A 24,595-nucleotide genomic window follows, 5' to 3' on the forward strand; every position below is an offset into this window, starting at 1 on the left:
CTAAATTATATTCCAAATTTCAAGACTAGCCCTCCGGGAAATTTTGTTATCCAAAAAACAAAGCAAATGGTATTGATTGGTTTTGTGAAGGCATGTGAAATCTGTTTATGAAAAATTCTGCACAGAGCCTACTTTTTGCTATTCATATTATCAAGAGAAAGGACTCCGTGCAAAATTACACAGAATGCCCATTTTCTCCCTGAAAAAGAAAACTAAGAAGAGTGCTTCAGCATGTCTACTAATGATTAACCATGCCACAGTTACGATGTTTTGCATTATTGGACAGTCCTGGAATGTGTGGTGATGTTACATTTCCCTGGGGAATGGTTTCTCCTCCCTCAGGGACCCCTAGAGCCTGTAACCATGTAGTTTAACCCTTCCTCCCCTTTATGACCCTATTGGCTGTGTCCAGTTACCCCTCCCTGGGAGAAGGCCAGAAAAGACCCTCTCCTCCAGCACTTGCCCTCTTTCCCCTCTGGTCACCACCTGGAACAAACTTCTTGAACTGCAGCTGGGGGACAGAGCCTCCTTTGGAATCCTTTGTCCTGTCCATTAAATATTCCTCCAAAGCCCTCTAAGGTTTGGGCTAGCCTAGGAACATTGGCTACAGGGGGATTCATTTCATGGTGACAGAGAGTTTTGCCCTTAAAGGCAGACTTTTTTGCACAGAACATGCTTTCTCTAGGGATCATTGGCATATGCGCACCCAGTGGAGCACTGTGCCACCAAGTGTGTTGTCTGTGGATTTCTGATTAGAGCAGAAACCTGGAGGAAGCCCAAAACATTGACCATATGGTCATGCTGGAGGCTTCCCTTCCAGCATGGTAGGGGCATAGCCAGGCACAGCTGGAGTCTATGCCAAGATTCTTTAAATCTACAAATCTTTCTGTCCTCTGCATGCTGTCCAGAAATGCTAAGTGCTTTGTAAAACACTCAAACAGGGTTTTTTTCCAAACTCTTAGTCAAGAGAAGCAAAGAGCTGATTGAGAAAATTCAGCTCTCCTGACTCATAAACATGTTTTCTCTATAAAAGAAATGATTTACAGGAATCTGCTACCTAACAGATTTTTTCCCCATTAACTTCATTACCTATGCTCTCACGTTAGAAGCCATTTTAATATTTCATTATTTTTAATTTTTAGCTTCTCTAATGTGACAATAAAATAAGTTGTATTTGAGCAGTCTGGATTTTAAGGCCAGGGGAATAAATAAGGCTTTATCAAGGAATGCCCATAAGGGTATGATTTAATCAGTTACTCCTTTTGTGTCACTCAACAGCATTCCAAGAGATGTGGAAATCATCTGGGGAAATAAAAGGTGATGGTTCGGGCAGCTCGGGCAGCTCGTGCCTTGTATTCTAATTACCATCATTCTTTCTTTCCCTTTCCCCCACTGTGTTTCATGCCCTTTTGGATAAGGCAACAGATCACCTCCAGTGCTGTAATGGTCTGTTATACCTGCCTCTGCCCTAAGTTGGCCAGATCTGTAAATGTGTGTATTTTTTATTGTGCACTATACAATATATTACATAACGTCCATGGGCCGTAAGAGCCAAGCACCCAGAATTTAAACTCAACAAGTGGCTTGACTGGCCACTTTCTAATTCTTTGCTTATTGCAATTCCCTAACCCACTGGTTTTTCACTGTAGGATATCATTGCCCTGTATATTCCTAGGATTCCACCTAAGCCACTAACGTTTGAATTTGATTGATATATATTTAGCTTGGGAAAGTGGTCTGCAGCTTCAGTTCATGGTTATCCTCAGGCAATTTCTTATAATATTGCAGACCATTTCAATTCTGACATCAAGACACAACTCTATCTATTCACTCCTTCTACTGTAGTACCAACTCATTTCCCAAAAGCAGTGTGCAGCCTTCTGGCTGAGTATTACTGATAGGAAAGCATATATCATGACAGCTGTTAAAGTATCTGGAATTGTGTCCCAATTATTTATTTATTTTCCTTTTTTCTTTTTTTTTTCTTTTTTTTTTTCTTTTTTTTTTTTATTATTCCCATCTCACCACCAGCTGCATTCAGACCAGGATAAAGGAGATGGATCACTCAAATACATCCTTTCTGGAGATGGAGCAGGAGACCTCTTCATTATCAATGAAAACACTGGTGACATCCAGGCCACAAAGAGACTAGACAGGGAAGAAAAGCCTGTATATATACTCCGTGCCCAGGCCATAAACAGAAGGACTGGAAGACCAGTGGAACCAGAATCCGAGTTCATCATTAAGATCCATGATATCAATGACAATGAGCCAATGTTTACAAAGGACGTTTACAATGCCAGCATTCCCGAAATGTCAGATGTTGGTAGGTGCTAACTAATAACTGCTTTCACTGTCTGGTCTGGCTTCTTTCCATGGCATTATTGAAGGGCCCAGAGTTTACAGGTGTTGAAAAGAGACATCTGCTGTTTGAGTCTGGACTAAAAGTACCTGAGACATTTAAAAAAAAACCCAAAAAACAGGAAAACAGTGGCAAAAATTTGCTGGAATCAGAGGTGTCAGCTGGGTAAAACATGCTTTGTCTGTTTTATGACAAAAAAAAAAAAAGCAAGTTAATACCATCTGGTTTAATGTCAATGAAAGTGAGTTAACTCTGTTACATGACACCTGAGTTTAATACTTGTTGGTAATATGGTATTTCATGGTCATCAGTGTCATACCACTCCTAGACCTGTTCAGCAACCCTTATTCAGTTCAGGAAGGTAAACAAAATGGAAAAGTGCAGGTACGGAAGGGGTTGTACACATTTCTGTGACCCACTGGTCCTGAGATGTACCATTAACTACCTATGACCTTTGTTGCTCTTTCCATGCAAAAGAAAAGAGATCCAAAGTCCCTTGAAGTCTACTGAAATCTTTCTATTGATTTAAAATATGTTGAGCTATAAAAATCAATCAAGACAAGAAAAAAAAAAAACAAAAACAAACTTCTTTTGAAAATTATTTTAAGATGAGATCTTTCCCTGAGAAGTTGACAGGTTTTGATTCTTTGATTCTTAGAGAGGTCATTTTCATTTCTTTGTCAGAGAGCAATGGATGGTTGAATTCTAAGAAGCACATTTCTAATTTGAAATAATGTCCAGGGAGAGAAGCATTAATTAATCATGATCAAGAATGAGATTAAAATAAAGCTCAAGCAATATGAAAATAAAGACTTTGGGGCATACGCTCTCCCCTCATTCATGGGACTTGTCACATGGATGAAAACTCATCTGGTGAAGTGAGAACCTAATATTCACATTTTAATATGTGAACACTTTATTCACAAATGGTTTTAAATGCCAAAATCTAAGCTCATTTTTTTTGTTTCTTAAAACTTTGCCTAAGATTCAGCACCATTTCTTTCTCTAGAGGACACGTGAGGAACCATATTTACAGTCCTGTGTCAAATACCTTACAAGCATGAGTAGAAAGTATACTCTTGACCTAGATTCAAATTCTGAGTGCTTACAATATCTGGAGAGGGGTGCGTTTCTGTTTTCTTCATGAGAAATACAATGAAGGATCCACATACCCGATCAATAACTGTGTTTGAATGAGTTGAGTATAAGACAGGTATCATTTTGAGTTTATGTCCTTCATGAACAGAGAAAATTCTACAAAATAAGAATATTTCTAACTTCCTGCCACAAGTCTGACTTGAACATGAATTATTTTTTTCTTCTATGTTATGAACTGTCCTGGCCATAAAAAAACCCCAAAACTATTAATTCTTGTTTTCTTTAATTTTTCATTGCAGGTACCTTTGTTGTGCAAGTCACTGCCACTGACGCCGATGATCCTACATATGGGAACAGTGCTAAAGTTGTCTACAGCATTCTCCAGGGACAACCATATTTCTCTGTTGAATCTGAGACAGGTCAGGGGACCTTATCTGTCATTCTGTGACAATGTCTGTAATTCAAAATGACACACTAAGCCGAGCTAGGATATATTACTAAAAAAACTTTGAAGAGATTACATCTTACTCAGTGCAAAATCTGACAAATTTAATAGACCAATACATCTGTAAACATGACACCTACATTATTTAAATCTTACCAGCAAAGTCTAATAAATACAATTAGCACTGGATGTGAACCAGTTTTCAATCATTTTTAACAAGCAGTGGATAGAGACTGCTGTGGATGCTTAAATTAAACCAAAGAGGATGGCTTTTAGATGAAAGAGAAACAGGTGGGTGTGGAAAAAAAAGTGCTTAATCCTCATAGATCTTCATAATGGCTAAATTAAGACTGAGGGTTTGTTCAGGTGAGTTTTTTTCCTCCGTCTGCTTCTTCAAAACTTGTTTAAAGTAATTATAATTTCTGTACATCTGCAACATATCACTTTAATGTTAATTTTGTGAAAGAAATCTTAATTACGAGTAATGATAGAAGAGGTAAAATTGACTGTTGCGCTAAACTAGAAGATCACAAATAGAATCCCAAAGTTCTGAGTTCTGTTTTTGGAAGATGTTTAAATTATGCACAGTGACTAGAATTTTTAATGGTCTGAGTGGCAGACGGCTTTGGAACCTGCGCATCTACATTATTTGTATTCTGTCTGACTGAATCTGGTGTACCATTGACTACCTGACTACACAGATAATCTCTTCCCAAGCTTTTTGACTAAATTTTCCCAGAAGAAACAAACCATCTCAAGAAACTCCTTCGGTGGAAACATCCGCTGTGTTAGGTTGCCGGAAGCTAGAGAATTCGGTTCTCCTTAGCATCCTTACTAGAAAAGTAGATTATCCCAAACAATTCATCAGTTTTAGGATTGTTTATTACATAAATCTGAGAGACTCAGGCAGGGAGAAGGAAGGGGAGACTATATGTCTCAAAGTGAAACCTGAGTTGAAAGGGTGTACACAATTCTGAAAAGAGGGAGAGCCAAGATCAAAGGGAGTTTCACTTCAAGCATAAAGTATTAGATAAGAGAAGCCAGGATTTTTGCACTGATGCACTCTTTCTGACTTGGATAGTACAGTATGTGCTCTTCTAGAGTTATAATAAGGATAAAGTAGCTGGGAGTTCACCAGTAACAAACTTCTATCGAGAGGTTTGTGGGGGGGATGGGTAGCTAAGTAAACCACAGTCTTGATCTTCCTGCCATGGAAACCAATTGCAGAACTCCTAGAGTGAAACATGTCTCTTTCAAAGCCACTGTGCGTTTTGTCATGGATTTCAGTATTTGAATTTCACCCCTTTTGCCTACAAAGAAGCCAGTTCTTACCTTGAGAGACCCAGTGAGAATGCAAGCATTTTACTTCATGGTAAATCTGAATGATTGAATTTCAGTAGTAGTTGGCCTTATAATGGGTATTTGTGCCTTTGAAGAAGGAAGTAACTGTCAAATCATTTCAATCAGTGTATAAATAGAAATATATATACTCAGGCATGTTTGGATGCTCATAATTTTCTTAATTAATTTCTCTTCTTCTATTTAGTGTTGCTGCACTCTTTAATGGTGTCTTGCTGAAGTTAGCTTTTCTTTTTTTTTTTACCACATCTGTCAAAATAATGAACAAACAGCCTTTTTCCAGTTCAATGAGAGATTTTAGCACAGAACTGAAAGAGGGTAAATAGTTATGTAAAATAACACGGCTCACAAAAAAGTAGAACATCTTTCTGTGAGTACCACTTATACCATGTCTGTCACATAGGCAGGAGCCGGAGATGTGACACGACGAGTTTGTAATTTAATGAACCATCTCATAACAGTAAATATTTGTACTGGGCAAAGTTTATTTGCTACACAGAGATTGTTTTGTTCTTTTAATAAGAATTTCCATCAAAGTCACTACCTGTGAACTCCCCAGTCTTTAATTTTCGTGTTTACAGGCATTATTAAAACTGCTTTACTGAACATGGACCGTGAAAACAGGGAGCAGTACCAAGTGGTCATCCAGGCTAAGGACATGGGAGGCCAGATGGGTGGATTATCAGGAACCACCACCGTGAACATCACGCTGACTGACGTCAACGACAATCCACCTCGCTTCCCCCAGAGTACGGAGAATTTATATTCTATGTTGTAACACTAAAATGGACAAAAATACTTCTTGTTTTGTTTTTTGTTCATCTAAGATACTGTTTCTTCTATTGCGAATTTACCGAGTATCAAACCTCCTTTAGAAAAGCAAAAGAGAACACGTAACTAAGCAATAGCATCATGCCAAGGTTAATTGCGATAACTGGGAAATTAATGTTTAATATTTTTACTCCAGTTGAAGTTGACAGTCTGAGAGGTGAATTAATGTGCAGGAACAACTTCCATTTTTCCTACCTATTAAATAACTGATCAACATAATCTGTATTTGTTGTTCACTATTATTTCTTTCAGACTTCATGATTGATTGCATTTTAAGATATCTGTTGTAATCTAATATATTGAAGTTTTGAAACAAATTTATTTAAGTATGCAAAAATATCCCAGGAGCAGTTCTATAGAAATGAGTATTTACAAACAGAAAATGTTTCCTACAATAAACTTTTCTATATGCTTTGCATACAGAAACAAAAACTCATACATAACTATGCCAGGTATTTCTGCCTATTTACTTCTCCTGTCTCAAATAATTAGGTGGATATCTGTGTAATGCTTATGGGTATCAATTGTGCAAGCTCTCTTAGAAAGTAATTTCAATTAATGACCATTCATTGCCGTAAGGGATTCAAAGTGGTTCAGCTTTCATCCTCTTCTTGTTCCCTCTCTCTTTACTTCCTTCTTTCTCTCTATTTTTTTTCCTTTTTTACTTTGTCTAATCGCTGCTCTCTGTGTGATGTGTGTGTAACGCAGTGTCAATGTGTGTCAAAGTCAAGAGCAGCTGTTACAGAAAATAATTGCAGATACTATCAGACAAATCAGTGAGCTTTGGCAGTTAAGTCACTGGGAAAGTTATTGGAGGCAACTTGTCATTTAGGTTCAAAGTCTGTTCTTAGCTGTGGGCAAAGAGTTTCCATTTAAATTAGAGCAACTTAAGAAGAAATATAACACTTTGCACCCAATGAGTTAATTATACACCTCTGGACATAAGTGTCTTCAGTGTAAAATCCAAAGATACAGCTTCATAATGCCAACACTTCAGAAGTAGAAGGTTTTATTCTGACAAAAATTCAATCTAGGACGTTTTTAATAGGTATTTGAGCTGGATTCAGCTTTAGCGTTACAAAGGTGTGCTAGCTTCTGACAATTCTTAATATTTGTCCTTTGGCCTCCAGACATTTTTAGTAAACAGTTCTGATACAGCCCAGAGAGACCATGAAAGGGCCATCTGTTGCTAAAGGTACATGTTTGTAGCAAAGCAAAATGCTCATCCTCCATATGAGAAAATGGATAGAAAAGTAAGTAACTTTTACCCAGATGAAGGTGTGGCAGAAGCTGAAGGCTTTTGCCCCAGGAAGGCCTGTAGACCCAGGAACTCACTGACTCACCTGCACATGCCCAGTGGGCTGAGAGATGTGCCCAGAGCAACTTGAGACTGCCTAACCAGATTTCTGTCTGCTGTAGGCACGTACCAGTTCAGAGCTCCTGAGTCTACGCCGCTCGACTCCCCGGTTGGCAGGGTAAAAGCTAACGATGCTGACGTGGATGAAAATGCGGAGATTGAATACAGCATCACTGAGGGGGACGGATATGACATGTTTGGAATTACCACAGACAAGGACACACAGGAAGGAATTATAACTGTGAAAAAGGTACACATCTTAACACTCTTAATCCCAGCCTCTGGAACGCCAGTCAAACCTTTACCTAGCACATACTTGGTTTTCATTTGTAGTGCTGCTACATGTATATTTTATTAATTTGAATTCTATCTGTTGGGAATCTCTACATATGTAAAGTTTCTTTTATGCAAGCAGTTGGTATCCTTCCTCTTATACCTCGTGTACTAAATCAATGCACAAACTTTGGAGGACTTGAGTAAGTTACCTAAGGAGTGGGGTGCAACTGAGAAAAAATCTAGAGACTGAATATACTCACAGAAAAACTCAAGGAAGATCCACCATCCAACGGTGATTTTCTCCTTATGATGCTTACAGGTTTTGCTCACTTAGTAGAAGACACTGTGTTAAGACCACAGAAATAATGACTATCACATTGCCTATTTTTCATTATAAGAGGATGTTGATTCTGCAGGTATAATATATTCAAGTACATAGACAAATTTCTTTTGACTCAAATTTTGTAAAAAATTAGTATATCTATCAGCATGTTTTTGCTTTAGAAAAAAAAAAAACAATGCCTTGCTAGATCACAGTGGACATCATCTACTGTGTTGCACATTGGTTGTCAGAAAAGGTTTGAGAAATATTTTTTACAGTGGGTTATCAGGCAAACTTGATAAGGTTACAGATATCATCCTTCATCAATTCAAGTTCAGTCACCACTAGATAGACACTGTGTAGATTTTCCGAACATGCACTTGCTTGTTGATATCAGTACGACACCTGTCATTACTTGTTTTTTAGGAGATGCCTTCCAGGGTCTGGTTATGATATCAGTCTAACTCAGTTTGTATTTCTGTCTGTTGCTGACAGAAGCTGTGAATTCTCTACCATGTAATGGAAAAACGGGGTGACTACTCTGTCCCCACATTTCTCCAAGCAGTAACAAAGGGTCCCTTAAATGCTGTTTCTTCACAGTTTTAGCAGTCTATGCTATAGTCATAGCCCATGATAAAATCACATTTGGCTTTGTGGGAGGTCCTGGATATCCAGACACTACATGCGACAGTGTTTCATTTCGGTGATAGAATGTCAGTATCTAAACAAGCAACATCTAGAAAACCTTTCCTCCTTTAGTGTGTGGTGCGTATGGGCAAGAAATAGAAATCATCAAAATGCCAAAAATGACAGAATAACAGAATAGAAGAGTTAAGGCTGTATGAGAAAACTGCCTGGTGTTTAGGAGCTCCAGACATAGAAGTCCATTAAAAAGTGGTTTTCTTCATACTGTATTATCTGGGCATAGAGCCCTTTCTCCTTTTTGTTGGCATTTTAATTCCAGTTCAGGTTCCTGTTGTCTAGCACAGGCCATGACTTCCCATCATTCATCCTGCTCATCTGGCTGAGAATCATAGCGTTCACCACAGACTTCTCATACTTTTGTTTTCCTTCCCAGGCATTGGATTTCGAAAGTAAAAACTTGTATATTCTTAAAGTGGAAGCTACCAATACTCATGTGGACCCTCGATTCCTGTACTTGGGGCCATTCAAGGACTCAGCTACAGTCAGAATTCAGGTGGAGGATGTGGATGAACCCCCCATGTTCAGCAGACCAGCGTACATAATGGAAGTGAAAGAAGATGTCCCATTAAACAGTATAATAGGAACAGTAACTGCTCAGGATCCAGATGCTGCCAAGAACCCCGTCAAGTAAGCATATACTACTTCAGCTAGCCTGTGAATTTTTTACAGCCTTGATTTTGCTTTTATCATGTTGGCAGACACAAAAAAAAATCCTCACTTGTGACAATGTGAATTGTAGGGCATGCTAGAATATGGAGTATTGTATGTGATAAATGATCTCTCACGCTTGAGCATATTTAGGTGTCTGTGAATGTGTTTGCATGGCCTTTGCATCTAATCTCTTCAGTAACTAATGTATGTGGTTATTTCTACCATGAAAAAAATTACTGCAAAAAGACCACTAAGAAAATCTTAGTGTTTTCCTTCCACCTTTAACATTTTCAAGTGCAGTGCAGTTCATCCTCTTGGCTATATGACAGGGGAGTGAGTGATTCAGCAGCCTTTTCTTCTTCTGTCTTCTGTCCAGACCTGCTTAAGAGAGGCCACATTCATCTTTTCTAAATCACAAATAAAAAATGCCTCAAAATCAGCTCATGTGCACACCCAGGCTCTGATCTCACCTGTATCAGTGAAAGGCTTGTAAGATAAGAGTCACTCTCATGAGCTTCATAAATTAAACTTGCCATGAATCAATAAACTGTTCTTAGAGAAAGTGGAGGAAATGTTAAGGTTGGAATATCTATACCTAAGTTTTCTTTTTTTTGTGAATTATGTATTGTTTCAGTGGAGTGCTGGAGTACTTAAGTCATACTGGATGGAGTGTTAAAGAACTTTTAAATAGTTGGGTTCTTTAATTAAAGTTCATTGCTACTGACAAGGCAGCAAGAGGAGGAATTGAAAAGTGCGGCAATATTAAATCCAGGTCAATTTTCAGCAGGTTTCTGAGTTGGGCACCTTGGAAATTCAATAGTACCCTTTGATCAAAATAGAACTGTGCAGGTTTAATAAAAATCTAGTCCATCAATACTTTACACTTCTGCAAACAATTATTTTTCATCAAGATTTCTTACAGTAATGAGTAAGTTTTAAGCTCTTAGCTCATCTTGTGAGAGCAGTAAATATTATAAATTTAATTTCCTAAATGAACAAACTAAATCAAAATGTTTCTGGCAGAAACTATCTTCAGTTTGCATAGCATGTCCTACACATGAATTCTTGTTCAATACTAAGCCTTCTAACTTTAATTAAAGTTTTCTTAAATTTGTATCATGACATGCAGCAATTTTCTGGCATTCTGGGCCAGCAGAGCATAGTCACTTAAAGAGCAGCATAATGTTTTGCTGACTTTGGTGAAGCCCCAGGACAGAATGAACATATTTTGTAGCACATTTTCATGGGCACGGCCGTGCTAGTATGAAGATGAAAAATTGGTTGGGGTGACAGCCAGGACCCTTGCAGTCTTCATAGGAACCTGCTTTTTTACATCTAATGGCACTGGAGAGTAAGGGGAGTGCTTCCCTCCTTCCCTGTGGTGATAACTACAACCATTTGCATTTCACACCAGCACCAGCTCCTAATTATAAGTGATTTACAGTGGATAGGGACTATGCTGTTCATTGTTGAGTACTGCCTACCGGCTCTTTGCTATTAATTGAATGTGTGTGCTAAAACTTATCTAACTTTCAAAGGGCAGTCCTTTAATACCATATAAGTACTTTGCATATTTTAGTATCAGATAGTTATTGAGCAGAATTTAGTAGAAGTGCCAAACCTGATGCAGTGCAGCAGAAAGCTTGTCTACTTTTTACCTTAATAGCATGCAGCAGCCAAGTGCAAGGAGAAGAAAAAAATCAGAAAGAGCTTAGAGTAATAGAAATAAACATAGCAAGAAAAAACATGAAAACCAGTAAGAAAGAAAGGAAATCAGCAGAGAGCAGTAGCCTGAGAGATGCTAACTTGCAATAAATGTAATTTTATGGTGCTAATATCTTGGGTATCTGCTAGAATTTAGGGGCATGGGTTGAGTCTGCATCTTTTTGACAGGGTAATTTTTTTTTTCTATCATGCAATAGAGATGCTAAATCCAATTTTCACTCTGAGATTCAGGGAAGATGCAATTAGACTGTATATATATGACTTGTCACTTGCTTGTCAATTTTTCTTGACGGTTAAAAATAAAATCTTTAGGCACTTGATATTACAATGAAAACCTTCCATTTTCTCCTCTACTTAAGTGAAGATTTCTCTTCTTAAACAAACTGAGCCCTAACTCTGTTAGATGAAAGCCCCTTTGATCTTCCATTAAAGGAAACCTTCACAATATCATTATGAAAATGCATTATGAAAAATCCCTTCCTGACCCACAAATCTTCCTGACTTGTGGTTACATTAGACAGCAAGCTGCTGAGCAACACAAGACAATGAAGTGATAGCAAATCATGAAGCGGATATCTGTCCTGGTTGTAAGGCTGCATAACCACTTGTGACCTGTATTGGTAGAGCTAAATGTTATCAGTCTAAGTCTTATAAATAAATTTTGGTCTGATATGACATTGAGAAAATACAAAAATACACCAATACATGGTTGGCTATATTTGAATATGTGTCCAAGTGTAGTAACATTGAGACTCTCCTGAACAGCACTTTACAGTCCAGAAGTGTTATAAACAAAAGTTTTGCATTCTACTTGGGTTTGATCTACACAGAAATAATATGAAGCTCTGCATACTGATAGAAAAAACAATGCTGAAACTGGCACTGCTGTATTGTACATCAGATCTTTTTAAATTGCTAGCTGAGTTTTTTTGCTATAGTAACTCCTCAGAGGCATAATGAAGTTCATCAGTCACTGGAAATCTCTTCCTGCTGTGATTTGATTTACTAAAGTACCCCAGATGAAAATGATCTGCAAACAAATGTAAGGCTAAGTTTTGTTCTGTGTATTTTACTGACAACATATTTGCATGTGTTAGAATCTCTCTTTTACCCTTCCCTTCTTCCTGTTATATACAAGGAGAGACTGGAGTCTTACATAGATACTTTTAACTTCCTAGCTTGTCAATTCCTCAAAGCTTGAAAGAGATGAAATCCTGAAGTCTGACAAATACACACCAATAATTTCATTAAATAAATGTAAAAATTAGTTTGATGTTGTCTACTTAATTCTTACTAGGTTGTGATCCAGAAGTCAGAATCAGCACCAATTCAACATAATTAAAAATCCTTGATCAAAAGAGACTGGATTATGCAAACTGAGAAACAGAAGTGACAGTCTAGCTTATTAAAATCATCCTTCTAGACCAGATTTAATGGTATAATTGGAATGTACTTTAAATGCACTGACCTTGTATGTATTTTCTTTGGGATATGAAGAAATAAAATTAACATTCCATTAAGAAGCTGTCTCTGTGGGTTTTATTTTTATGAGTTTGAGTTTCCACTTTACAAATGACTGAATATACATATGGCTTTACAAATACTTGTACTTTAAAATCCTAATGTCTTCAAGAAGAGGAAGCTCTCAATGTTACAGCCCTGGTAATATTAGAAAAGGTCCAGAATATTTTTTTTTCTTCCACATACTGTACCACAGATTGAATTTGAGAAATCTTACAAAAATAGTGATTGCAATACACCAAGGCATTAAAATGTGCTAAGACAGTAAGATATTTTAAGTCCATTCAAAATATGAAGATGGAGTGAAAGTAAAATTGAAGAAAAAAACCCCAGTGAATAGGCAGCTCATGCCTAAAGCTACTTGCTTATTTAAATGTCTTGCTGAATAAGAGTCTGAAACATAGTATTACAGTTAGTTGGAACAGCTAATCTATGGAAAATCCTGATATTTCATTTCAAAGAAGAATACAGAATCTAGACTTAACCACAAAATGGGAATACCAAAGTATTTCAGCTGCAAGGTGTGGAAATGAACTACAAAATATCTGAAAATAATTGCATTCACAAGATACCAGCATAATATTGTATAAAAGCCCAAATGAATGAAAGTTAAAATGAAATGTTTATCATATAAAATACTTACTTTGTCAAAATATAAAATAGTCAGACCAGTTTGTATAAATTTATTCCCATTAAGCATTTCAGCCAAGTCAACAATTTCACACATGCTGTTTAGATTTGGACAAAGCAGCACTTTTCAAGCTAGTGTCACAATGCTGCATAAAGGAACCAAGTTAGTGACACCACAGCTGACTTCCTGCAGCCAAAATTGCAGTACTGTCAGTGAAGTGACAGCAATGAATGAAAACTAAATCTGAGCTCTTGAAGAAGTAGCAAAGTGTGCCCATGCAAGTCCTACCAAAACATGTTAGCTTTCTGTGCTAGTACCTTTGAATGTCATTTGGGTGCTTCCCTAGGAATTAAAAATAATGGGAAAAGAAAAACAGTTTAGTGCAAATAATTAACACTTGACAATATTTTGTTTAGAAAGGTAGGCTACACTTAAATTCTTACTTTGGAATAACACCTAATAAGTCTAATTTGCTGTAGGCATTATATATCCCACTTTTTTATTTGCAAAGAAGAATAAAAATAAGTTACAAGATAAATAGCAAGTTAGTTCATTTTAAAATTTTGGCAGAAGCACATTTCAACTAGTTTCTTCTATTCCTTCCTTCTTTCATGCAAGGTCTTTCTTAGAATGTAAGAGACACTGCATAGGCTCTAGGAAATCTGTGCAGATTAGAGGACGTGTCTTGCTGCTGCTTCTGGGGCAGAGCAGGGGAGAAAAAATTTTCTTCAGCCTCTGCATTCCCCTGAAATCTGTGGTGGCAGTAAACTCTGCCAGTCGTTCTCCTGGCCCAGTTTTCATCTGACTGCTTACCAGTTCAGCTGTTATCTTTCCCCTTGTCTGGACACAGGGGACAGCAGTAGCTGCCTTGTCTCCAACGATGTGGCCTGCAAGGACACCAAGGGAGGACACTGGGCTTCCTAAGGATCTGTCCTGCGTTGTACATGAGCACACAGTGGGGCTGGAAACAAAAGCAGAATAATGCAATTGCATTCTTGCTTTGGCAACATCAGAGACATATTTCTGTCAAAAACCTCCATAATTTATGCAAGAATCTTCCCTTCAGGAGGGATGAAACCAAGTCACAGCATTTGGATCAAGGTGGTAGCGCTGTCTCCTGGGAACTGGAGAGTTCTACTTTTAAACTTGGATTTAGTTCAGCTGAAAAAGCAAAAGATCAGATTGAAAATTTGAATCTGTATTTAGACTCTGAGCTCATCCAGAGCTTGTTAGCATTCCTTTTCACATACAGATACTATCAAGCAGGGCTGAGAATGTTAGTTTTAATGAGTTACAACAAACCTTTGTGTGATATGTACCGTGGAATAATGAATCTGTTCCTTGCTGACTTGGTTTGGGTGGGCAACCTCTTTAAATGCTGAAAAGTGAAAGGTACAAATGCACCCAGCTGTCAATTTTTGTATCAGAAATTATTTGAAACAGTTGAGATATCAAACCATAAAAAGAGGGTTTTACAAAGGAAAAGCCAACTCAGCCTTAAAATAAACTTCGTATCTTTCAGGACACAGACTTCACATTTTTCACTAAAAACAAAGCTTTGATGATTCTCAGAGGTATGTAAATTCCGCAGCAATTCATTTATTCAGTGACAATACTCCACCTTCTAAATCAAACCTCCAATGTGTCATTATCCAGTAGCTCAGAACTAGCTCTTTGTGTCAATACATAAAGACTCTGAAGCCTGTGCTGAAAACAAAAGGAAAACCCATTTACCAGCTGTTTGATGTCTAGTCTTACAAAACTGCTTTAGAACATAGAAATTAAAAGGCAAGCATTCCTCTAACCCCTGTCTCTGTATCTGCAGGTACTCTGTAGATCGCCACACTGATATGGACAGAGTATTCAACATCAATTCAGGAAATGGTTCGATATTCACTTCAAAACCCCTTGACCGGGAAACACTGCTGTGGCACAACATTACAGTAATAGCAGCGGAGATCAGTAAGTTAAACCTAAATACGGCTCCTGTCCCTGATGTAATGAATTTAGCCTTCTAGCTGAGTGTGTGGAAAGCGCAGCTGGGCACATGTCAGGTTTATGGATAGCCCACTCAATACTAATGAGGAAGCAGTAACTCTTGCAAGAGGTCATCTGCGGTTTTGTGTTTATTGGGGACACAGTTCATGAAGAGGTAACTTAGCAGGGAGAAAAGGTGATAGTTCTGTGCTCTCCGATCAGTTATAGCCACTTTAAATTTTGAACATGGCTGTTGAATTCTGAAACTGGCATGCAGCAAAACATATGGTTTAAAGCCAAACTACATTCCTTGGCTGAATTCAGTCTCTTTCAGACTGGATGTTTGCAAACAGAGCTAAAGTGGCTGGGCTGAGCTGGGTGCCCAGATCGTAGTCAGTTTTATGTGTCTCCGTTTTTTACTTTGTGTGCATCCTTTGAAATTACAAGCCACAGCTACAAATCAGTCTTTCATTTAGTTTAGGATTGTTCCAAAGTAGTAATCTTGTGATAATACTAGACATGTTGATTTTAGAAGTCAAAATGCCAAGGGTCAAAGATAAGGACATGTGTTCAAGATGGCATTAATAAGCAATCTGCTTTGGTTTAATGCATTATCTGTAAGTACATCACATGCTCGAATATCAGGGAATGCAATTCTATTTGCTTTTGCAGAGCCACAGTGCCTACATTTATGGTGGAATGGTAGATAAGTTTAATAGAAACACGAGTTTTTTGACTATCACAATGTCTCTCTGCAACTCAGAGGCTAAAATCTTTTGATTTTTCTGAGACAATGTAAGCTCCACTTCCTTTTTTTGTATGTGTATATGGCTTGATAACCTGCTTAACAGTAAGAAGAGTGTAAAAAGCTCAAGATTACTTGAATCAACTTTCTTTGTTGTGTAAGCCTTCTTCAAAGCTGAAAACCAATATAAAATAAAGCTACTGAGGCAAGCAAATGGAGTTATTATGAAGGTGTAGTGGGTATGAGCCTATAGGAATTACAGGACATGACTAGTTTTCCGCCTCTCACAAGTTTGCACCTTTTAATGCTAGGCATGGGATTTCAGCACACCAAACACTGAATGTTAGTCATGTGGCTGTGTTTCTATTAAGTTCTTGAAGGCAGGTTCTGGGGTGAAAAATTGTATACTATAGGCAACTCCTGGGTAGAGCAGAAGGGAAAAATAAATGCCTAGAAAGGAAAGAATAGCAAGAACATTCAGCATTGACAACAGCAAGAACACTTGTATTGACCCCAGCAGGGCTGAAATAACATGCACCATAGAAAACTGTCCAAAAACCAGCTAAGGATCTATAGGAAGGACTCATTTGGTTTCTTGCTTCCTCCCCTAAGCACAAACCTTCTACTGCACCAAATCTTCTCAACCTCTTGAGTATGACACAGGCTTCTGTCTTAATTACCATTCCTCTTCAGTCTGAATCCTTTCAGGCTGCAGCAAACTGCTTCCCAGGGTGTGCTTTACTAAGCCTAGAACAAATTTGGAATAACTAAGGTGGATGTCTTCCAAAGGCTTTTTTTTTTTTTTTTTTTTTTTTTTTTTTTTTTTTTTTTGGTACTTTTCTGATCCAGGACACTTCACTAATTTTAGTCTCAAGAGGTTAGAATGGAAAGTACCACTGCTTATTGTTCCTGGCAAACCCAGAAATTTCTAGCAAGGCTATCTGAAGTCCCATTCTACTAAATTCCACAGAATCATTTATTGCTCTCAGTGACATTATCTCATCAGGCTCCAAGTATATTTCACTGAAGTAATCTAAAAAATATCCAATCAGGTTACAGGCAAGATGTGCCTTCAAATGGGTGGGTGCTCCCTTTGATATAGAAAGAAAAACCTATAAACTCATAAAGAGAAACATCACCTTCAGTGACGACTGCTCTTGATTTTGTTTGACAGTAAAAAAACAAAACAAAACAAAACCCAAAAAAAAAAAAAAAAAAAAAAAAAAACCCAGAAGTTGTTTTGCCTTTGTCTTGAATCGTCAGTAAGTGTAGATTGCTCCAGTTCTAAATGTTCTCCTTTTTCACCAGTGTGAGCTGCAATTGCTCAGCAGCCCAGAGAATCAATCACACTGTGACTGCTGCACATAAATAGCTGGTGAAACACCGGGTCAGTACATCTGCCACAGTCAGACAGCAAACTGGCATTAAAACGCAGGACACAGGTCTAGTGAGTCACAGCTGCAGAATTACAGCTGATTTACCAAAGACAATTCCCAGAGTGTTTTTAAATATTTGTTGCTTAACACTTACGGGTAAGTTAAACGTTGGCAGGACTTTAAAGCTGTATCCTGAAAAAAAAACAAAAACACCACTTTAACAGTTTTATTGCTGGCTCAGCAGAAAACATGACCCTACACAGAGAAATAGATTTAAGCAGTTTGTTTGGTCTATGGAGATGGAGCCCAGCAGCAGTTAAAGGATAATGCAAACAAATAAACCCACATGAATTTATTTGCACAAATAATTTGAAAGACAATGACACAAAATATCAAAAAAAAAAAAAAGACTTGAAGATGTATATTAATCTCCATTAAATCAGAGAAGAGGCATATGTTCATAGAGCTTAGAGTTTATATGAGGCTGCTGTTTATAACAGTATGGTTTCAAATTGTGAGAACCTTAAGCACTTAGAAGTAAAATGAAAATACATAGGTTTAGGTTTAGGTTTAAAAAAGCAGGAAAGAAAACAATTCTCCTTCTTCAGACGAGAAGAAACATGTTTGCCAATATATCTGAATGTATTTGCTAGAAAAGTATGACCTACAAAATAGTCTTGCCAATAGTCCTGTGACTTCAAATGAATGCCTTTGATTTCTGACTGTTATAAAAATTCAACTCTTTTATTGATGTATTCTAGCAAAGAATTCAGCCTAGTCCATATTATACATAAACTGTTATTTTATACATCCAATGAATTTAGCCCAATGGCTGATATTAGAAAGATGTTTATGCCTAATGGAATCATATTAACTTCAATGGGACTGTGGAGCCTTAAAGCACAATATTTTGTCCAAATGACTGAGCTGCGTAATACAAATAAGCGGTGCCAATTTTGGAGAAGGCATTTCACATTTATAAAAGGATGATAAACACATTAACAGGACTTTTATTAAAGTCAAAAAGCTACTATAATGAATAAATAGAAGCTACTATAATGAATAAATATAATAATAAAACCAACAAGCTACTATAATGAATGCTTGTAGAATAATATAGTCTTAGATCTGCTATATTTTATTGCACTGTTTTTTCACTTGATTGATAGGTTGAAATGCATTTATAAAGCATATTTACGTGGGTAGGAAATGCAATGTGAGCCCTCATGTGGGAGAGTGGAAGGTATTTATTTTAAATGAAACTTATCTCAATCACACTCTTTCTCTCAGATTTCTCTCTCTCACATTCCCATGCCCACACACTGCTGGGTGGATATTGTGTGATACGGAGCACAAAGGACACAGATCAATGGCAGTGGCTCTTGGGTTTCTTTCTGTTGGTGATGACAAATTTCTTTGGGACAAGATCTTGTACATCTTTGGAGTTAATGGTTGTTATGGAGTGATTTTTTTGCCTCAGAATCTTGCCTATTTCACCATGCATGGCTCTAGGCAAGTTTACTGCCACTGCTTTCCTTATTCTGTGTAGCATTTTGACTAAAGGCTGCCTCCTCCCAACAGGAAAAGGAATGGTCTATACAGTATGGTGTGCTTCCAGATGTTTTTATTTTTATCCAGAAAGATTACAGTATTTTCATTAATATTCTATGCTCGGGAATATTTTTGTCAATTTCAATCTCTTGGCACTATGCAGTCCTTATAAGGAAAAAAATTATTCTTTACATAGGGGCATCTGCAGGTTCTATATAGTGTTTATGTTTTTCAGCAGATACACTTCAGTATTTATTCTAGAACATCAGGCAAAACAATTCACAATGGGTTAGAAAGCATCTGTGATCACAGCTGCAATTACTATTTCTACAAAATAATGATAATCATGGTAGCTTAAGGAACTGTGCCACAAGATTTGTAGGGCACCGAGTATTATATTTAACAAATGGAGAAGAGAAAACCCATTCAATCTCATCCTCATGACTCTTGCTGTTAGAGAGCTAAGGGAGGGAATATGTTCTAGATACTTCACTGCCACCAAACTTTATCAGTCAGGCTAATAAACAGATTTAATTTCGTTCCAGTATTATATTTATGTATGTCAAACATACATTCATAATCATACTTGGAATGATCAAAGGAATTTTTAAATCCTGGACTCCAACTCCATTTTAACTCTGTAGTTTACAAAGATTAGAGTAATGATACTACATTCATCCCATAACACATTCACCAGAAATCAACAGAAAAGTAAACGAAGTGCCCTGAGTGAGAAAAATTAAGGCAATGATCCTTCAAGTCTGTCCTCTTCTTCCACTGCACTGAGTCAGTAACTGGGCTAAATGAAATCTCCATTCTGGTTTTGTCATTTCAGACAACCCAAGACAAAGCAGCCGTGTCCCAGTGTTCATTAAGGTTTTGGACGTAAATGACAACGCTCCAGAGTTTGCCATGTTTTACGAGACCTTCGTCTGTGAAAACGCAAAGGCAGAACAGGTGTGTTGTCTGCTCACACTAAGAAAATATTCCAAATTAAATGAGTTTTGCTACTACTCTTGCATTACCTCATCAAGCGGTGTACTTTGCATTGCATCAAACTTAATTGCAAAATTAAACAGTGGCTGCACAGTATCTGATTTCACTCAGTATTCTTCCAGCTGACATGATGGTATGTTTTTGGATGTTGTTTTCCGTACTGCACCTTGTTACCCCTGATTCATTTTCATTCTTTCATCCTTTGCCTTATTCAGGCACCTCCACTCTCTCCTTCAAAAACAATTTCACATCTGTAAATGTTACAGGTCCTGTCTGTAACACAACTATATCCTGCTAGATAACTCTCAGTCTACCACTCCTATTGTGAAGTAGTTCAAAGTTGTAGATGATTTGGAAGATTCAGCCAAACAATTTCTGTGATGTAAGATTTGTGTAGATAAATATAAATTCATCTTGGACTGTATCACCTTTCATCTCTATTCCTTGTCACGTGCAAAGGTTTCCTACCCATCTGCAGTGGCATTAACCCAAGCCTTCTGGTGAAGTCAACATGATTTTCCTGCCAACTTTCAAATTCATTATGTCACTCCTTCATGGTATAGGATATATAGTTAGTATGGTGACCCTAAACAGCATCAGCAGCATGTGGATGACTTTTCTTAAGCTCACCATAGCAACATCATTAGCCTTGAAGCAGAAGAAAAATATTAATACAAAAGATTGCTTTTACAGTCGTTTTTAGACTACATAAATAAACATAGAGTTCACTGGCTTAGGAGATAATTTTGTTCTTATTGTTTCAGCTGATACAAACATTAAGTGCTGTTGATAAAGATGACTCTTACAATGGACATCAGTTTTCATTCTCCTTAGCTCCCGAGGCAGCCAGCAGCTCAAACTTTACACTCCAGGACAACAGAGGTGAATTTCTAGGAGGATTTTTCTTTATTACCTTATCCTTTCTTTCAGTCTTCAGATGAAGATTTAATGCATGCTTTGTGTTTCCAGACAACACAGCAGGGATTTTCACTCGAAAAACCAGATACAACCGGCATGAAACAAGTACCTACTTCTTGCCAGTGGTAATATCAGACAACGATTACCCCATCCAGAGCAGCACTGAAACGGTGACGATTCGAGTGTGTGCTTGTGACCATCGAGGAAAGATGCTGTCCTGTAATGCAGAAGCCTTGATTCATCCTACTGGTCTTAGCACTGGAGCTCTTATTGCCATTCTTCTCTGCATCATTATATTACTTGGTAAGTAGCTCAGGACATTTTGTTCCTTTCATGGTTGTTTTGCATTGCTATAATTATTATTCCAAGACTAGGACAACGGCAAAGTAAAGACATCATCATCTTATCCTGTCTGTATATTATTGTATTCCCTCCTCTGAGGGCTACTACAGATGGGGTCTATAGGGCACAACCAATCTAACCTTAGTTACCTAAAAGTTAGCAATGTATGAGGAAGAGGAGACAGCTGGGCTCCACACTCCGGCCAATGGAAAGAGACACCCGTAGAGAGACAGTCATCCCATCCCATCCCATCCCATCCCATCCCATCCCATCCCAACCCAACCCAACCCATCCCATCCCATCCCAACCCAACCCAACCCATCCCAACCCAACCCAACCCATCCCATCCCATCCCATCCCAACCCATCCTTTATTTGCATCTGAGGAGGACCAGACACACTACTCATAACCCTCTGTAGGTGTCCACCCCTTTCTGTTGACGGTAGAAAGGAGGCATATAACTTAGTTTTGAAGAATTAACTTCTCATTTCTAAACTGAGGAGAAACAAGTCTCAGCGGGTTTTTTCTGTTGGAAAAGGATGCTGAATGATACTGAGGGACTCCCTCAAAGGCTGCAGGGTCCTCCTGAGTTGGTCTCTTGGCCTTTATCTGTACCTGTTCATCTGGGGACAACAGTATAATACCATACAGACTGTTCTCTGGGAGATGTTATAAGGATGTTAGGAGGAAAGAAGGGAGTTGGACCAATTTTACAGCAGTAGGGTCAGGCAGGGGAGAAAATGTTTCCTTCATGATTCTACTTCTTTTTACCATATTCCTGTCTTCCGTGGACATGCTTATCACCACTGCAGAGTCATTGTGGTCTTTACTTTTAACAAAATTTCCTTCTCCAATAATGAGTTGAAGATGAGGTTGTGGGTCTCAGACTCTAACATTATATTCATGGCTTGCTCAAATAAGCTCTATCCCATTTTCAGAAAAGATTCCCACAATAACAATTTGATCTTTAATTCACCATTAAATTCATTTTTCAAAACATACCATTGCCCCCCAGGGCTGAGCTCACTTTGTATTAAGTTCCTTACCAGAAAAAGTAATGTAATGCTGCAGGTCATCTTGCACTCGTTAGTACAACTGTGCTCATTAATATCAATCTGACATTAAACGATTTCCTGTTTTATGTCAATCGAAAATAATTGATTCTGTGTGCTAAGCAGCACTTTATGTCAATTACTGCTCATGCCACCATGCACCATAAGCAGATTTTCAATTAACTCAGCTATATAATTTTCTATTTTCAGGTTGGTTGCAGGGTTTGAATGTGCAACCACTACTGAGTGAAAAACAATACTCTGGGCAGACCTGAACCACAGCTCAAAGTTCAGCAGCAACAAAAAGTGCCTGTAAATTGCTAGATTTATATGCAGTTTGAGTAAGTTTGGTATCTTATCAGGAGGTTTCAGATACAGCTGAACACAGACATGCTAATAAAGGTGATGTACTTCAATATGTAGCTTATGATGGGGTCTTTTTCCTGCAAGTTTGGCACAAAGCAGTAAAATCCATGTATCAGATGTGATGTATTTATCAAAGTCTCATCCTTGCATGTTCTGTATAATGCTGTTCTTATAATGAGATATTTCAGCAACTCTTTGATGTAAAATCTATCATTCCTAGGCTTTCTCACACCTTTCTACCAGTCACTGTTCCAGAATCCTATTCCAAATTGGCATTGTGTTTTTCAAGTTCTCCAAAATGTTCTCCGGCTATCTCTCTTCTTTCATACACACCTTTCACCAATCCCTGCACACAGCATCACAGCTTTTTGCTCTTGAGGAAGACAATTGTCTCTAACTGCATTTTTGGACAGCAGCATGAAGAAGCAACACTCATAACTCATTTATGGTTACCATAAGTAACCATAAATCCTCATCATTATGCTGAGATCCTAATGCAATCTGAACCACCTCTCCTAATCCTTCACCATCCATTTCCTTTCAGCTCATGTTGTCAGATGTTCTTCCTTATTCACAGTATTCCTGTGGTAAGACAGCATTTTCCTACTTGATCCTGTCTTTTTGGTCACCTTCCATAGTCAACCTACAAGATACTCAGGCACACCTACAGACAGTATTTTGCTCTAAGAAGTCCTGCAGGGGAACTTATTATTAAAAAGCCAACCAACCAAATCAAACAAAAAAAACCCCAAAACAAAACCCCAACCAAAACAAAGACCCAAAAACAAACAAAAAATGCCCCACCACCACCAAAAGGAAAAACCCACCAGAATTTGTCTGTCAAAAGAAACTAAGAATGATAAGGTTCAATAGAATAAAGTTTTGGATTGGGGACACCTTTAGTCCTTGATGTTGACCTTAAAAGGTTACAACTGAGGAAAAAACTGAAAAAAAAATTCTTTAACAGTTACTGTACTTGACTCACACGCCATTTTAGAGGCAAAGCTGACATGAAGGATCATTGTGATCCACCTTATCATCTCACATCAATGAGTTTAGGCATTTCTGCTTTGCTTTGCTATGAAAAAAACTGTAAAGACAGCAAGACGTGTCCTTCCTTGGAATTTGCACAGCTGAGCTGAAATTCTGGGCACTGCAGACCTCAGACCACCAAAGCAACACTGACAGCAGAAATAACTCCCTGCCCCTTGCTACTGTTCATTTGTCAATATTCAGCCATTTACATCTTAATGTAGAATCTAGCCAAGAAATCTGAAACTAGCTTCTACAGGAAAGTATTTACCATATCCCTTTCCACACTCTGTGTCCACTTCTCCATCACTAAAAATCATTACTGAGTAAAAAAAATTTAAATTTGCATCAGGGTCATGGAAAGACTCCTTTTCTTCCAAATAAATAAAAAAATATGAGTATGCAAACACACACTTTAAAATGAAGGACATAAAATATGTTCTAGAAATACGGCTTTGTCAGATTAAAAATTACCTTTATCATATCTCATCAGTCCGTTACTTAATTTGTGTACTTTTCAAGGTAATGTACATTGCAAAAACATTCCAGAGAAGTTAATAAAACTCAGACTTTGTGCTGGCTGAAAATCCACTCCATATTCCAAGCTTTCTTCCCAGAGGAGTACAGATTTACTTATCTTGAAATTCAGCTTTGCTAAGCTCAGTAGATATCATCCTTGTCCACAGCAGAAGTTGTATATTGTCGAAGGGGTTCAACATAAATAAATAACATCTGATGTTACTTGTTCTGGAGAAAGTGTTTCTTCCTTCCCAGCTCTCACTAAACTAGTTCTGTTCTCAAGGTGACAAAATTAGTCTATGGCTCTGGGTAACAAAGTGCCTACCAGCAAAAAGGCACTCTGCTTGGCTTCCTACAAGCTTGACATCTCCTTTCTTCTGTGCATCCATGCCATTTCATCTCCCAAGGAACTCACAGGCAGAGCCTGGAAATCTGATG

General features: G+C 37.9%; 1 protein-coding gene across 4 annotated transcripts in view; it reads left to right on the forward strand.

Moving 5' to 3' along the window:
* CDH6 (cadherin 6) overlaps window positions 1–24,595 on the forward strand; it is a 110,517-nt gene that overhangs the window by 79,541 nt on the left and 6,381 nt on the right. For 2 of the 4 annotated variants that reach the window (XM_063400509.1, XM_063400501.1), the window contains 9 exons: window positions 2,032–2,326; window positions 3,760–3,879; window positions 5,846–6,013; window positions 7,515–7,702; window positions 9,129–9,382; window positions 15,109–15,245; window positions 19,768–19,889; window positions 20,693–20,810; window positions 20,898–21,149. In XM_063400509.1, coding sequence (XP_063256579.1) covers window positions 2,032–2,326; window positions 3,760–3,879; window positions 5,846–6,013; window positions 7,515–7,702; window positions 9,129–9,382; window positions 15,109–15,245; window positions 19,768–19,889; window positions 20,693–20,810; window positions 20,898–21,149 — 1,654 coding nt within the window. Of the gene's footprint in view, window positions 1–2,031; window positions 2,327–3,759; window positions 3,880–5,845; window positions 6,014–7,514; window positions 7,703–9,128; window positions 9,383–15,108; window positions 15,246–19,767; window positions 19,890–20,692; window positions 20,811–20,897; window positions 21,158–24,595 lie in introns of those variants that run through there. The other 2 variants (XM_063400516.1, XM_063400524.1) reach the window with 2 other exon arrangements.

The sequence above is a fragment of the Prinia subflava genome, chromosome 1, assembly GCF_021018805.1.
Source record: "Prinia subflava isolate CZ2003 ecotype Zambia chromosome 1, Cam_Psub_1.2, whole genome shotgun sequence".
Lineage (NCBI taxonomy): Eukaryota > Metazoa > Chordata > Aves > Passeriformes > Cisticolidae > Prinia > Prinia subflava.